The following is a 17,924-nucleotide window of genomic DNA, read 5'->3' as shown; positions in this document are numbered from 1 at the left end:
AGTGTATTAATTACATCACTGACATTATCTGTGAGCCCCTTGGACTCCTTGACCGACTACTAATGATTTTTCTTAGAGCCAGAAGTTCTCTTTGGCTCCCGAGCCCCTTTTAGGGGGTAAACACAGACTTGCAGGGTTGAAAGTAATAAAATTACATTCTCGAACGAATAAGAGCTTGAAATGCTTGCTGTACAATGTCGTTTAATGTATTAGTCAACCAACATAGCCGAAAATGTAACAATCAAAATGTTAAAAAGGAATACTCATCAGTCATGTTTGTCAAAGATACAAACTGAACCAATACGTTATGGGTCTTGGAATACTGGTTTAAATTATCAGATATTTTTGCCTAGCTAGAAAATTAATTAACACATAATGTAATAATGGCATAATCTGAATTCAGATGTGGTCAGGAAGTGGTAATATATGGTATATCACTGTAAGAACTCAGCTGTGTGGTCAGGAAGGGGTTAACTCCTCATTCAGATACTGGAATGTAGAGAGATCACATTACCAGACCCTGTCTGCTAATTATGACCAGCTGGTTTAAATGTAATTATATATATATATATATATATATATATATATATATATAGACCCTTTGTGTGACCATATGCCCTTTCCCATGGCTGCAATCATTTACCTGGACATGAGAAAGGGGGGTTTCATTTGAGTGACATCAACATTGGGGGAGGGATGAAAACTTATATTAGACCCTACACAAAAAGTTAAACTCTCTCTTATCTTTGGAATGTTGCTCTTTTAACACCACATGAGTACTTCTTACTGAAAACCTCTATTACAGCACACCACACACACTTACATTAGGATGGGCACATATATTAGTGTAATATTTATGTTTAATTTAGTGCTGTGTATTTATAAGTGATCTGCATTTGTGTAATTATATTTAATCTGCATATTGTATTAATGTTTATTTAGCCTCATTGTAATAAAAGCTGCATTGCTTGAAGCAAGACTTTGTGAGTTATGTCCTTGCATGTAGGTTAATTAAGCTAGTGATTGTGTGTTAATATTTTATAGTGTGTATAATAATTCATAAGGGATTATTAAGAGGAATATTAGCATATCACTAGGTATAGCAAACAGACACTAAGAAATATAGTTTGAGTTCATACATTTATTTCATTGGCGAGCCCCAGCGATAATTTTCTTACCAACTACACTTGTTTTAAAGGGGGGACAAATCCATGTTCTTTTTATAATACAAGAGTGATTTTTGGATGAAAATTGAACCTAGTTTTTCTGTTGCTATACTGTTTTTGCGTGAGCGCTTCAGCAATAAGTCCTTGGCCAGGACCAGATCCAAGAGGCATTTAGGTGAATACCTAGGAATCAGTCGAACCAGACACAGAGAAAATCATATTGCGCAGGACGTGAAACTGATTTGCTGGCAGTCTGAAGACACTTCAAAAGTGTAAGTATGGAATTAATTGTTAAATATGCAGAATGTAGCACATTTTAGCCTGTTATTGGTGAGAATACTAATATAGTTAAAAGACTGAAAGATGTATGGTTGCAATGTGAGAATGAAAATAAGCTTATTGATAAAAAGAGGGTTTTTTTAAAAGAAAGAAAAATCAAAATGACAGAATTGTATGAAACTGTTATTAGCAATCAAAGACCAAATGAATAGAGAAATCTCTGAACATCCTCCCCAATAGCCACGTTCACAGAGATCAATTGTAACACATTGGATGAGAATTCTGCCATGTGTGGTGTGAATGCAGAATATATTAATACCTTAGAAGAAAATTATGACGCGAGAGGCCAACTTATAGCTTCACTGAGACAGGGGCTTGCAAACTTAACCCCTGTCGCAGTAATAAATCAGGAGAATCCATCTGTGTCTGAGGAAGATGGGGCACATGTGGATGGGGGAAGGGTGCTAAGTCCACATGTTGATGGGGGAGGGTGCCTATTCCACACAGTGAGGATAGATTTGATCACACACAAAATACACACATTCCCATACTAACTCCACAGATAACTAAGCCAAGAACATTAAGTCCAGTACACCAAACAGATACTTTATCCATAACACACAGTTTAAGATCCAGGGGAAGAAATTTAACTCAATCGCAAAATTTACTTTTCTCTACCACCTCTCCTGGAACATCATCCCTGGTAACAACTACCATTAAAAACCAAGATAGAGATAAAGTAATGAGACAACTAATAAAGTTAAAACCCCTCTTTCCAGTGTATGATGTAAAAGCAGATGTATTTACTAACATGTCAAATTTTAAGTCTGCAATAAAACAATACATGCTTTCTCCTAAAGAAGCATGTATAATGTTAAAGATTTGGCTTTCAGGCAGCATTGCAGCTAGATTACAATCACCAGTTGCAGGCCCAGTTAATTTGAACACAGATTGGTTTAAGGAGGATAAATGGGGTTCAGATGGGGACAGATTAAAAGCAGTTTGTAAACTAGTCACAGGGAGTAGAGATTTAGACAGTCACTCTCTTGCAGAAATGCAAGTAGCATTAAATGATGACCCATGGGTATTTTCAGCTAAATTTGAACAAATATATAGATTGACACATAGAATTTCACCAGAACAGACACCTCATATGTTGCAATATTTAATTACAAAATTCACATATTTGGACCCTAGCATACATATGATGGCTGAGGAAAAGAATACACTAGAGGGTGTGTTATCTATTATAGGTAAGGCTAGGCAAAACATTCTAAAGAAAAGGAACATAGGGCAACATAGGATTGCTGTGGTAACCACTAATGAAGGCAAACTAAAATACTTAGACGGTCCCTTTAAAGGTACTTGCAATCATTGCAATAAATATGTGCACAGACGAGTAGATTGCAGATTTTTAAAGAGAAGAAAAGATTATATCCCTCTGCACCTCTAAAAGAAAGCTATGACCAGAATTGGGTAGAGAAAAATAACAAGATTAAGCCCCCAGATAAAACAGGAATACACCCCAAAGCTTAGGCCTGGTACTAATCTGTATGGCCCAGCACATGAGGCTTTGATAGTGATGACTGTGGGGGGAGGGGAAGTGGGATATCATGAAAGGAATTATGAAAATAATTCTCCTCTGATATCCTACTGTGACTGACTACCTCATGCCCTGGATGACATGGTCCCTATATGTAACACCTTTAGGGATCATTCTGGATGTCCCTGTGTCTATGGTGTGATAGAGGGCCATCACACACAACTCATCATAGACACAGGAGCTTTAGTGACTCTGACAGACTTACCATTAAGTCCCCCACAGTGGACAAGACAGACATTTCTTGTGGGACTTGGGGGATACCAGTCTCAAGCATCCCTTATCCCAAATGTGACTATGACACTAGACAATCAGTGGACTAAGGAAATTCCCATTTGGCAGAGCAAAAACACAGAGGGTACAATACTTGGTGCTGATATAATGAGATCAGAAGGGATAATAGTGGACCTGTGTAACAATGTTTTGTGGAGGGATACTAGAGGGAGAAAGCCTGTTATATTAGATGACTCTTACATCAGTCATATAGCATCCATTGCATCAATTCCTTCAGAAAGGGTGTGGCCGGATACTGAAAGTCACTCTGATTTGAAGAGATTGGTCATGGATTTCCTTGACATATGGGCTCAACATAAGAATGATTGTGGCATATTAAAAGGCATTGAAATCAATATTGCAGGCCCTGACCCCCCTCCACAAAGACAGTATCGTTTTCCAGCAGAAGTTATTGAACATGTGAGGCAAATTATTAGTCAGCTTGAAAGCCAAGGAATAATTAGAAAATGTTCCTCTAATAATTCTCCTTTGTGGCCAGTAAAGAAAGTGAATAATACTTGGAGGTTAACTGCTGATTTTCATATGGTGAATAAAGTTACCCCACCTGTTACAAATTTAGTTGCTTCTACTCCTGAAGTTGTATCCAAACTGAGTGCCACATGTAGCTGGTATTCCGTTCTGGATATAAGTAATGGTTTTTGGAGTGTCAGACTAGCCCCAGAGTGCCAATATAAGTTTGCTTTTTGCTTTGCTAGCAAGCAATATTGCTTCAATTCGCTCCCTCAGGGCTTTCATAGCTCTCCAACATACTTTCACCAAGCATTAGCAGAGGTATTAAAAACATTCTCAGTCCTAGAAAGTATCATACAGTATGTAGATTATATTTTGTTACAAACAGAGACCGTAGAGGAACATTTGGAGCGGCTGAATGAACTGTTTGACTTGATTTCTGAATCTGGCCTCAAGTTAAACACTTCAAAAGTACAATTAATGAGACAAAAGGTGACATTTTTAGGAGTATCAATCCAAAGGGGTACACGATGCCCTACTAGAGAACGAGTTACAGCCATACTTCAGGTGCCCAGACCTTTGCATAGGCAGTCCTTAAGACAATTCTTAGGCTTGGTAATTTTTTCTCATGATTTCATAGAAGGGTTTGCTGAAAAAAGCAAAACCCCTCTATGATCTTTTGAAAGGGGAGGATGTTGGGAAAATTCCTTGGAGTGTAGAACATGAGGAAGCATTTAAAGTGTTAAAGGAAGGTTAAGCATCAGCCCCTGCCCTTGCCACAGTGGAGAGGGAGGCCCCTTTTGCTTTACAAACATACACATCTGACACTTCTATTTCCACAAACCTACTGCAGGAAAAGGGTGAAAAATGGAGGCCTGTTGGCTATTTTTTCCAGTAGAGAAAGGATATGACTCATGTAGCAAGGCTTTGTTAGAGGTGCATTGGTCAGTTCAGGCTACTGAGCATATAGTGGGATTTGGGAAGCTCATCCTCCAAACACCACACACCCCTATAAAACTGTTGTTGGAAAAATCATTAAGTGGGGTTTTAACACAAAGAGTAACTAGGTGGTTGATAGATTTGCAACATTGTGACATCACTGTAATACACAAAGCAAAATACACATTACCCCAACTAATGCACACTCAGGGGGAACCCCATGACTGCATAGAGACACACAGGGAATCACCTCATAAATTGTTTATGGACAAAACTTCTCCCCAAGATTTACAAATTTATGTAGATGGTTCAAGATTTTGGCAGGATGGTCAATTTAATACTGGTTTTGCTATTTGGGTCCCATCTTAACAATTAGCTCTTAAATGTATGCTACCTTGATCATTCTCAGCACAGAGAGCAGAATTAGAAGCCATTTCTATGGCTTGCCACAAGTTTGACACACAGAACATTTATATATACAGTGACAGTGACTATGTTACTAGATCTCTGACAGAGTACTTACTAATCTGGAATCTAAGGGGAATGGTAGCAGGCAAACCATTGTCACATGTCCAAGCCCTTAAGAAATTGGTAGATTGCAATGGTTGCTGTGTTTCCCAATCAGCCATTGTTAAAGTTAAGGCACACACACATTTCACAGATGAACATTCACAAGGAAATGCACATGTGGATATGTTAGCCAAACAGGCAGCTTTATATGGGGAAGCATGGCAATCAGATGAGAATGACAGTGAGGCATAGGAAGCATGGAGAGCATGTTGCATCTAAAGATACAATGGCACACATAGCAAATATTACAATGATAGATCCAGAGGTACCTGATTTGCAAACAGAACAAGCTAAATATCCTAACCTTTTCCCTCTGTTACAGGAACAGCAAACACTTGCAAATGGTTATTCAATTTGTAATGGGTTAATATGTTACTCCAATCCCACTGATCCACAAGCTAAATTGGTTTTTGTGGTAATTTGGCCAAAGTGCATTAGAGTACCATTTAAGGCAAAAATGTCATTGGCCAGATTTAGCAGAAACCTGTTTAAAATGCGTACAAGAGTGTTTAATTTGTGCTCAAATAAATCCACATCCTAAAGGTCAGAGACCCATTCTCCAGATAATACCAGTAGCATATGGCCCTTGGAAAGCTATCCACTTCCACTATCAAAGGGGAGTCTCAGGTATGCCCGAATAATTGTAGATATTTTTTCAAAATGGGTTGAGGCTATTCCACTTCACTGTGATACTGCACAGGCTACTGCCAGAGCACTGTGGGAACATGTTTTCTCAAGATGGGGTTTTCCAACACTCATTGAATCAGACAGGGGTATACATTTTACAGGTCAGGAAATACAAAATCTCTGTGCCCTACTAGGAATACAGACAAGATTGCATGTACCATATCATCCACAATCCTCTGGTATAGTTGAGCGCATGAATCGCACATTAAAAACAAAATTGTCCAAAATGCTTTCCCAGTATGGTAAATCATGAGTCACACATCTTCCAGCAGTTCCAATCGCTATTAGAGCTACACCATCAAATGCTAACAAGTGTTCTCTCTATGAGCTCATGACAGGGAGAAAGATGGCATTAGGCCACCCAGGTGAACCACAATTGTCTACCCCCTTGAGAGAATCTGTGTCTAGAGATTAATATCTCTCCCAAATTCAGGAGCAGTTGAGCTCACTGCTACTTTTTGCTGCCTCTAATATGGCCCCAACAAATTTTCATCTACACCGCAAACACCTCTGTTTGAGAAGGGGGGATTGATCATGATTAAAAATTTTCACAAAAATTCTCCCTGGGATGCAAATTGGGAAGGGCCTTATAGAATTTTGGACAAATTGGGTAATACTGTGATTAAAAGATCAACCCCTGGGAAAACCAGAAGGCAGCCTGGTTACAAATGGGTCCATGTTGACCAATGTAAATTGTATAGAGGGACAGTTGTCCCAGCTGTAGATATTTCTGCTAATTACTGATATTCTCTTAATCTTTTTGACAGATTTCATTATGTGGATCCTGAGAGGAATGATCGCCACCAACCTCTTTGTATTTGTGTGGGTGTTACTGCAAAAACTTCCAATTTGTGACTGTAATGAACTTTCAATCACCAACCTCACAAGGAGTCATAGATGGAGCTCTAGCAACATCATCAGAGGATGGACAAGCTTCTGGAGTTCTCAAGACCTTAACAAAGATTGTTTGGGAAAATTGACTTTTAATGCGGGTGGGAGGATTGAAATTTTTGATGAAAAACATCAAGACAATTTAACTGTTTTTTGGGGGGTCAATCAGGGTAATAAAGTGGAATGGGAATGTAAGTGGGTGGCTTGGGGAAAATGGACTGTAGGTCTGGTGGGAGAAGGTATTTCTGTGTCTACAACATTTGCTATTCCTATTCACAATATAAATGGCGATAACTATAATATAACCAAGGCTATATTTGAACAACAAATTGGAGAAGGGATTAATTGGAGAGTTACAGCTTCCAACTTTGGTGGAGGGATTGAAGTATACTTAAGAATAGATAAAAAAAGGGAAACAACTACTTTTGCACCTTTGATCTATTCTACTTTAATCACTACACCAAAGAGGAAGCATTAAGACAATACTCCAATTTGTGAGGGGAAAAGGGTTGTTTCTAGCGGTCGATTTGAAATAAGTACAATCAAGCCAATTCCAGTATTGAGGGACGCCACATTTCAATTTATCACATGGAATATTAAAATAATAGATTGGCTAGTTTCCACACATTACCAAAATTGTTCCAGAATTACTGCCACTATGGAAAAAGCATTAGTTAAATGGGCAGAAGGTACTATGAGAAGGACTAGGAGGGATATTGTGGATACAGTTTAGGGAGGTGTGTGAACAGGGTTAGGGGTGGTAAACTCCATTGACATATCCATCTTAACAACAACCTTATAGTCTCAGGGGATGTTAAATGCAAAAGGGATTAATACACAACAAATGATATACACCTTGGTAGAGACACTGACACAGACAGTCATTCAGGTTCAGGGTCCTGACATTCAACATACAGAGGAAATACTGATAGGAGTAATTAGTGGGTTAAGGGAAGTATCCTGGGATTTTGTGTGTATTTCCATGCAAACAGAATTATCAGACTTTACATTAATAGCACAGGCTATGAAAAATAACCACACACCTTTGGGAGGGTGGGAGCAGTCTGTTGTTAACAGTTTTGCATCAGAACACAAAGAATTGTGGTTAAACAGTTGGTTAGGTTGCAGGGAAAATATATGCAGGGCTACTTTACTTGTGTCCACTAGTGGTACCTATAAGAATGTTTATCATTTGTTTTCACTAGGAACACCTGACACAGAATCTCATGTTTTACATCATGAGTTAGAGTTCCCAAATTTTATATGGAATGGTTCCCATATGGAACAGATAGACATGTCTGGCTGCATAAGGTTTCCTTCTAAGGTTTATGTCTACCCAACCTGGCAAGAATAATTTTTGATTCCTGCTGGCATAATCACTCATATTGCAATGGTTTTGTGGAGAAAGTTAATCCCCAGGATATGATTTTTTCATTAGGACAAGGAAAGGTGTGTTTTGTTTCTTTGAAGCTTAAAGATGAGGTGCATGTATGGTTTGACAGGTGTAATTCAAGGGAACAAATCACACCAGGGATTTATTGTATTACTGGGTACCCTGTGAGGATAAGTTCACTACAGTTTAACTTCACTGTCCCACAGTTACTCACATATAACGCTACCTTGGGGCCTCCACTCATAACACCAATATTAGTAGATGATGCACCTTGGCAAAATGGGTAACCTTATTGCAAAAAGATTCTGTGTTACTGGAACATCTTACATACTTTTACAGAGATGTCAAGTGCTACCTGGTGGCAGAAATGAGCAAATTCATTTTCAAAACAGTAGTCATGGGGTTCTGTGTTGGGAAATCTGTTCATACATACATTTATAATCATATTATTTATTTCTATATTATGTATAATTATTCAAATTTGTATGTGTTGTTATTTAAAATCATTAATTGCACGTGTAATTATTATGGTATGCGAATGAAAGCATCCTTAGTACACTAATATAGCCATCACACATATGTGGGGTTAGGAATCTTCCATCAGATTCACTCATATAAAACAACCATTGGAATGGAAGGGTACAGAAACCTCCATTGCCAATAGGGGGGAATGTAATAATGGCATGATCTGAATTCAGATGTGGTCAGGAAGTGGTAATATATGGTATATCACTGTAAGAACTCAGCTGTGTGGTCATGAAGGGGTTAACTCCTCATTCAGATACTGGAATGTAGAAAGATCACATTACCAGGCTCTGTCTGCTAATTATGACCAGCTGGTTTAAGTGTAATATATAGAGACCCTTTGTGTGACCATATGCCCTTTCCCATGGCTGCAATCATATACCTGGACATGAGAAAGGGGGGTTTCATTTGAGTGACATCATCATTGGGGGTGGGATGAAAACTTATATTAGACCCTACACAAAAAATCAAACTCTCTTATCTTTGGGATGCTGCTCTTTTAACACCACATGGATACTTCTTACTGAAAACCTCTATTACAGCACACCACACACACTTAAATTAGGATGGGCACATGTATTAGTGTAATATTTATGTTTAATTTAGTGCTGTGTATTTATAAGTGATCTGCATTTGTGTAATTATATTTAATCCGCATATAGTATTAATGTTTATTTAGTCTCATTGTAATAAAAGTTGCACTGCTTGAAGCAAGACTTTGTGAGTTATGTCCTTGCAGGTAGTTTAATTAAGCTAGCGATTGTGTGTTAATATTTTATAGTGAGTATAATAATTCATAAGGGATTATTAAGAAGAATATTAGCATATCACTAGGTATAGCAAACAGACAGTAGGAAAAATCTGATTGGCTGATTCAATCAGATTGAAGTTCAATCTGATTGGCTGATTGGATCAGCCAATCGGATTGACCTCGCATTCTATTGGCTGTTCCGATCAGCCAATAGAATGCGAGGTCAATCCGATTGGCTGATTGGATCAGCCAATCTGACTGAACTTCAATCTGATTGGCTGATTGAATCAGCCAATTAGATTTTTCCTACCTAAATTCCGATTGGCTGATCGAATCCTATCAGCCAATCTGAATTTGAGGGATGCCATCTTTGATGACGTCATTTAAAGGAACCGTCATTCGTCGGGAAGTCGTCGGCCAGGATGGATGTTCCGCGTCGGAGGTCTTCAGGATGCTGCCGCTCCGGATGGATGAAGATAGAAGATGCCGCTTGGATGAACACTTTAATCGGATGGAAGACCTCTTCTGGCCCGCTTGGATGAAGAATTCGGCTCGGCTGAGTGAAGACGACTCAAGGTAGGGAGATCTTCAGGGGGTTAGTGTTAGGTTTTTTTAAGGGGGGTTTGGGTGGGTTAGAGTAGGGGTATGTGGGTGGTGAGTTTTAATGTTGGGGGGGGAGTTGTATTTTTTTACAGGTAAAAGAGCTGATTACTTTGGGGAAATGCCCCGCAAAAAGCCCTTTTAAGGGTTGGTAAAAGAGCGGATTACTTTGCAATTTAGGATAGGGCAGGGCATTTTATTATTTTGGGGGGCTTTTTTATTTTATTAGGGGGCTTAGATTAGGTTTAATTAGTTTAAACTTCTTATATTTTTTTTATTTTCTGTAATTTAGTGTTGTTTTTTTTATTATAGTTTAGTTTATTTAATTGTATTTTAGTTTAGCTAATTGTAGGTAATTTATTTAATTAATTTATTGATAGTGTAGTGTTAGGTGTATTTGTAACTTAAGTTAGGATTTATTTTACAGGTAATTTTGTAATTATTTTAACTAGGTAGCTATTAAATAGTTATTAACTATTTAATAGCTATTGTACCTAGTTAAAATAAATATAAAGTTGCCTGTAAAATAAATATAAATCCTAAAATAGCTACAATGTAACTATTAGTTATATTGTAACTATATTAGGGTTTATTTTATAGGTAAGTATTTAGTTTTAAATAGGAATAATTTATTTAATGTTATTAAATTTAGTTCGTTTAATTTAAATTATATTTAAGTTAGGGGGGTGTTAGGGTTAGACTTAGGTTTAGAGGTTAATAACTTTATTATAGTAGCGGCGACGTTGGGGGCGGCAGATTAGGGGTTAATAATTGTAGGTAGGTGGCGGCGATGTTAGGGGGCGGTATAGGGGTTAATACATTTATTATAGTGGCTGCGATGTCCGGTCGGCAGATTAGGGGTTAATAAGTTTAGGTAGGTGGCGGCGACGTTGGGGGGGGGGCAGATTAGGGGGTAATAAATATAATGTAGGTGTCGGCGATGTTAGGAGCAGCAGATTAGGGGTTCATAGGGATAATGTAGGTGGCGGCTATGTCCGGTCGGCAGATTAGGGGTTAAATAATTTTATTATAGTGTTTGCGATGTGGGGGGAGCCTCGGTTTAGAGGTTCATAGGTAGTTTATGGGTGTTAGTGTAGCGGTTGGAGTCTTGTCGGTAGAGGCTCTACCGCTCACTTCTTCCAAGACTCGTAATACCAGCGTTAGGCAAATCCCATAGAGAAGATAGGATACGCAATTGACGTAAGGGGATTTGCAGTAGCCTCGAGTCGCTGAAAGAAAGTGAGCGGTAGACCCTTTCCTGCCTGACTTGTAATACCAGCGGGCATTAAAAAACGGCGTTAGGATCCCTTAACGCTGCTTTTTAACCCTAACGCAGAACTCGTAATCTAGGCGTTAGTTTCTATAAAGTACTCTAGATTAAAAAAAAGTAATGGGTGCTGCCATGTTTCAACTAGTTTTCTATTTATCTCTGTCTTCTGCTGAGAATAATGAGGGAAAGATATATAAACCAGGCAATAAAATAGAAACCCACACAAGCTTATTTGTATTAGTCTATTTTATTGCAGGTTTTATATCTGTCTCCGATTGCAGCAAGATTATGAGATAAGGTGAACACCTAAAGGGAAAACCTAAAACTATAAAAAGGTTTATTTGTGTATATGAATTAGCCGATTTTGTGTTTTGAAGCCACAACCTAATAAAATGGTTTGAGCTTGTAGGTATAATCTGATAGCATTACTTTATCACAATGTGTACATATAAATACTTCTTTATCTGTCTGTAAAACAATCACCAATACTTGGAGAGAACAATGGAAAATTAACATTACCTTATCTCTTCTATACCTCAATGGGAGTGTGATTTCTTCTACTGGCTATGTTTACACAGCTTGGCCAAAAACTTTAAGGATAGGTGGGGATACCACAGGCTCAGCCAACTATTTCAAATACCAATATAAGGGTAATGGAAATACTTGAAAACAATTTAATAAACTCCAGCAAGTAAAGTGCATCATTGGGTACAAATAAAAAGGGAAGAATTTTTTTGAGTAAACTGTCCCTTTAAGTTCAGACATGGCGGCGTCCATTGCTTTACAGAAACTCAATGGAATTTAAAAAGACAGCAATTACAGAAAAAGGGGACAAAATTAATAAAGTATTTTGCAAAGTTTTTTTTTTTTTTTTAACTAGACACAACTAAGCATTTTATATTACAATCTCATACTGTTTAATATCCCTTTAATAGTAAACAGAATTCATTGTACATATAATTATATATCTTACCTTTGTCTCCTGTTGTGATAAAGTATCTTCATTCTGAAAGCTTTTGCTCGCAGAGCTACAGTGTAGCCAATGCTTCCCATGCCAATAATACCCAATGTAGCCTCCGTAACTTCATCACCCACCCAGTTTAAATCAAAATTCTTGGTTTCCAGTGAACTTGAAATTCGGTTACCTTTAAAATAACATGCAAACCGTTTGCTTACATTGACAATAAATGTGGTTTACAATCACAGTATGGTAAAATTTCAGTGTTCAATTAATGCCTTTGTAGTTGATTAATGGGTTAGAATTTAAAGGTTATGCATACGAAAAGAGTTTAAATGGAGCACCAGATAAGTTATCGGCATATTGCAAACATTCAGTTAAAAGTAAAGGTGAAAGTAACAATCTTCTTAGTAAGTGTAAAAACGGCTGACGCGTTTGAGCTTTACACCGTACTCTTAGCCATGTAGAATTTAAAGGGACAGTGTGCTGTAAATTTTGCTCCCATTTAGGGCTAGATTAGGAGTGCGGCACTAACTGTTGCGCATGAGCGATATCAGGTTTTTATCGTCTTTTTGTGCGCAACGGAAATAACGTGCATTTATGAGTTGAAAGCAAATGCGTTCTCTCGAGTGCAATCATGATTTACGCTTGTTGGATTAGCGTGACTTGAGAGCTCACGTAAGGGTAGGGGAGGAAAAAAGTTGCACTAAACATAACATAAATACACTTAAAAGGACATAAAACGGGTTGAGATCTGTGCATATGCTAAAAGGGCTCTTTAATTAAAAATAGTTTGCATATTTATTTATTTTTAAATTGCTGGCAAGTATTTTAAAATAATTTCAAAAATAAGCAAAATTAAAGGGACAGTCTACACCAGAATTTTTATTGTTTAAAAAGATAAATAATCCCTTTAATACCCATTCCCCAGTTTTGCTTAACCAGCACAGTTATATTAATATACTTTTTACCTCTGTGATTACCTTGTATCTAGGCCTCTGCAGACTGCCCCCTTATCTCAGTGCTTTTGACAGACATGCAGTTTTGCCAATCAGTGCAGACTCCTAAATAACTCCACAGGAGTGAGCACAATGTTATCTATATGACACACATGAACTAGTACTGTCTAACTGCTAAAAACTTTTAAAATGCTCTGAGTTAAGAGGCGGTTTTCAACAGTTTAGAAATCAGTTTGAGCCTACCTAGGTTTAGCTTTTCAAAAATACCACCAAAGGAACAAAGCAAATTTAATGATACAAGTCAATTGGAAAGTTGTTTAAAATTGCATGCTCTATCTGAATCATGAAAGTTTAATTTTGACTAGACTGTCCCTTTAATTACATAGCTAAACTGCCTGGAGAAGCCAACTCCCCCCCCCCCCCCTTATCAGTGGTTAGACACACAGGCATTGTATTTCAACTGAGTTCACAGCTTCTAGGCATGCTCCATCAGATAATCCCTATGCATTTTTACATTCTACCAAAAGAAAAATAGATATAGATACAGCCATAGAAGGAAATTTGAGGTGGGAGTTGGAGCTTTACAATTCAAAAACTAAAAAGAAAGGGTTAATGGTGAAGCACTGCAGTATAAATTTGCAGGTAAAGTAATTAAAGTACATATTATATTTTGTCTCTATCCCAACTTGTTTTATGTCCATTTAAAAGTACAGTTATACTCATATAAAGACTATCTGATAAAAAATATTTTAAAAATATATTTAAAAAGTTATAAGTGCTCAAAGATATATGGTATAAGGTGTTTTTAAAAAAAAAAAAAAAAGGGTTGAAAGGGGCTTTAACATATACTGTATATATGCATACATAGACATGTCTAAATATGTGTATGTATATATATATATATATATATATATATATATACACACACACACACTGTATGTATAGATGTGTGTACATATGTATTTGTGTTTTTACTTAATATTTATTTTACACACTTAACATTCCAATATTCACTTACAGGATAATGTAAATACATATTTCTATATATATCTATATATACCTATATATATTTTCCTATAGATATTTATTTTACATTAACATGATCACATATATATAGAAATAGAAAATAATGTACTTATTATTATTAAATTTATATCGGCTAGATTACGAGTTTTGCGGTAAGAGCGGCTCGGTGCTAACTTGCAAGTTATTTCCACCGCTCACCTACCTATAGCGCTGCTATTACAGGTTTTCATAAACCCGGCATTAGCAGGCAATATTGCAGCGTTGAGCAAAATACCGCACTCAAATACCATCGCTGCTTTGAGCTGGTTTTATGTGCTCGTGCACGATTTCCCCTTAGACATCAATGGGGAGAGCCGGCTAAAAAAAGCCTAGCACCTGCAATAAAAGAGCGTAAAGCTCCGTAATGCAGCCCCATTGATTCCTATGGGGAAAGAAAAGTTATGTTTACACCTAACACCCTAACATAAACCCCGATTCTAAACACCCCTAATCTGCCGCCCCCGACATTGCCGACACCTACATTACACTTATTAACCTCTAATCTGCTGCCCCCAACATGGCTGCAACCTACCTACACGTATTAACCCCTAATCTGGCGCCCCCAACATCACCGCCACTATACTTGGGTTATTAACCCCTAACCCTAATCCCTAACACCCACTAACTTGAACATAATTAAAATAAATCTAAATAAAAATTACAATTAATACCTAAATAATTCCTTTTTAAAACTGAATACTTACCTATAAAATAAACCCTAAGCTAGCTACCATATAACTAATAGTTACATTGTAGCTATCATACGGCTAGATTTAGAGTTTTATCGGTAAGGACCCGCGTAGCTAACGCCGGCTTTTTTCTGGCCGCACCATAAAAATAACTCTGGTATTGAGAGTCCACATAAAGGCTGCGTTAGGCTCCAAAAAAGGAGCGTAGAGCATATTTAACGCAGCTTCAACTCTCGATACCAGAGTTGCTTACGGACGCGACCAGCCTCAAAAACGTGCTCGTGCACGATTCCCCCATAGGAAACAATGGGGCTGTTTGAGCTGAAAAAAAACCTAACACCTGCAAAAAAGCCGCGTTCAGCTCCTAACGCAGCCCCATTGTTTGCTATGGGGAAACACTTCCTACGTCTGCACCTAACACCCTAACATGTACCCCGAGTCTAAACACCCCTAGCCTTACACTTATTAACCCCTAATCTGCCGCCCCCGCTATCGCTGACCCCTGCATATTATTATTAACCCCTAATCTGCCGCTCCGTAAACCGCCGCTACTTACATTATCCCTATGTACCCCTAATCTGCTGCCCTAACATCGCCGACCCCTATATTATATTTATTAACCCCTAATCTGCCCCCCACAACGTCGCCTCCACCTGCCTACACTTATTAACCCCTAATCTGCCGACCGGACCACACCGCTATCAAAATAAAGTTATTAACCCCTTATCCGCCTCACTAACCCTATAATAAATAGTATTAACCCCTAATCTGCCCTCCCTAACATCGCCGACACCTAACTTCAATTATTAACCCCTAATCTGCCGACTGGAGCTCACCGCTATTCTAATTCACCCCCCTAAATTAAATATAATTTTAATCTAACAAAATGAATTAACTCTTATTAAATAAATTATTCCTATTTAAAGATAAATACTTACCTGTAAAATAAATCCTAATATAGCTACAATATAAATTATAATTATATTATAGATATTTTAGGATTAATATTTATTTTACAGGTAACTTTGTATTTATTTTAACCAGGTACAATAGCTATTAAATAGTTAAGAACTATTTAATAGCTAAAATAGTTAAAATAATTACAAAATTACCTGTAAAATAAATCCTAACCTAAGTTACAATTAAACCTAACACTACACTATCAATAAATTAATTAAATAAAATACCTATAATTATCTACAATTAAACCTAACACTACACTATCAATAAATAAATTAAATACAATACCTACAAATAACTACAATGAAATAAACTATCTAAAGTACAAAAAATAAAAAAGAACTAAGTTACAAAAAATAAAAAAATATTTACAAACATAAGAAAAATATTACAACAATTTTAAACTAATTACACCTACTCGAAGCCCCCTAATAAAATAACAAAGCCCCCCAAAATAAAAAAATGCCCTACCCTATTCTAAATTACTAAAGTTCAAAGCTCTTTTACCTTACCAGCCCTGAACAGGGCCCTTTGCGGGGCATGCCCCAAGAAGTTCAGCTCTTTTGCCTGTAAAAAAAACCATACAATACCCCCCCCAACATTACAACCCACCACCCACATACCCCTAATCTAACCCAAACCCCCCTTAAATAAACCTAACACTAAGCCCCTGAAGATCTTCCTACCTTATCTTCACCATACCAGGTTCACCGATCGATCCAGAAGAGCTCCTCCGATGTCCTGATCCAAGCCCAAGCGGGGGGCTGAAGAGGTCCATGATCCGGCTGAAGTCATCATCCAAGCGGGAGCTGAAGAGGTCCATGATCCGGCTGAAGTCTTCATCCAAGCGGGAGCTGAAGAGGTCCATGATCCGGATGAAGTCTTCTATCAACGGCATCTTCAATCTTCTTTCTTTGGGAACCATCATCTTCCATCGGACGCGGAACATCCTCTTCTCCCGACGCCTACTAGCCGAATGACGGTTCCTTTAAATGACGTCATCCAAGATGGCGTCCCTCGAATTCCGATTGGCTGATAGGATTCTATCAGCCAATTGGAATTAAGGTAGGAATATTCTGATTGGCTGATGGAATCAGAATCAAGTTCAATCCGATTGGCTGATGGAATCAGCCAATCAGAATCAAGTTCAATCCTTAATTCCGATTGGCTGATAGAATCCTATCAGCCAATCGGAATTCGAGGGACGCCATCTTGGATGACGTCGTTTAAAGGAACCGTCATTCGTCGTTCAGTTGTCGGCCAGGATGGATGTTCCGTGTCGGAGGTCTTCAGGATCCTGCCGCTCCGCTCCGGATGGATGACGATAGAAGATCCCGCTTGGATGAAGACTTCAATCGGATGGAAGACCTCTTCTGCCCCGCTTGGATGAAGAATTTGGCTCGGCTGGGTGAAGACGACTCAAGGTAGGAAGATCTTCAGGGGCTTAGTGTTAGGTTTATTTAAGGGGGGTTTGGGTTAGATTAGGGGTATGTGGGTGGTGGGTTGTAATGTTGGGGGGGGGGTATTGTATGTTTTTTTTACAGGCAAAAGAGCTGAACTTCTTGGGGCATGCCCCGCAAAGGGCCCTAAAAGAGGTAAGGTAAAAGAGCTTTGAACTTTAGTAATCTAGAATAGGGTAGGGCATTTTTTTATTTTGGGGGGCTTTGTTATTTTATTAGGGGGCTTAGAGTAGGTGTAATTAGTTTAAAATTGTTGTAATATTTTTCTTATGTTTGCAAATATTTTTTTATTTTTTGTATCTTAGTTCTTTTTTATTTTTTGTACTTTAGTTAGTTTATTTCATTGTAGTTATTTGTAGGTATTGTATTTAATTAATTTATTGATAGTGTAGTGTTAGGTTTAATTGTAGGTAATTGT

The 17,924-nt window shown here is 37.8% G+C and overlaps 1 protein-coding gene across 2 annotated transcripts in view; it reads right to left on the bottom strand.

The window, feature by feature from the left end:
• LOC128660800 (glyoxylate/hydroxypyruvate reductase B-like) overlaps positions 1-17,924 on the bottom strand; it is a 75,769-nt gene that overhangs the window by 20,207 nt on the left and 37,638 nt on the right. For both annotated transcript variants that reach the window (XM_053714826.1, XM_053714825.1), the window contains exon 3: positions 12,389-12,560. In XM_053714826.1, coding sequence (XP_053570801.1) covers positions 12,389-12,560 — 172 coding nt within the window. The remainder of the gene's footprint in view (positions 1-12,388; positions 12,561-17,924) is intronic.

The sequence above is a fragment of the Bombina bombina genome, chromosome 5 (assembly GCF_027579735.1).
Source record: "Bombina bombina isolate aBomBom1 chromosome 5, aBomBom1.pri, whole genome shotgun sequence".
NCBI classification, from domain to species: domain Eukaryota; kingdom Metazoa; phylum Chordata; class Amphibia; order Anura; family Bombinatoridae; genus Bombina; species Bombina bombina.
The sequence above is the reverse complement of the archived record's forward strand: the minus strand, read 5'-3'. Positions and strand labels throughout refer to the sequence as shown.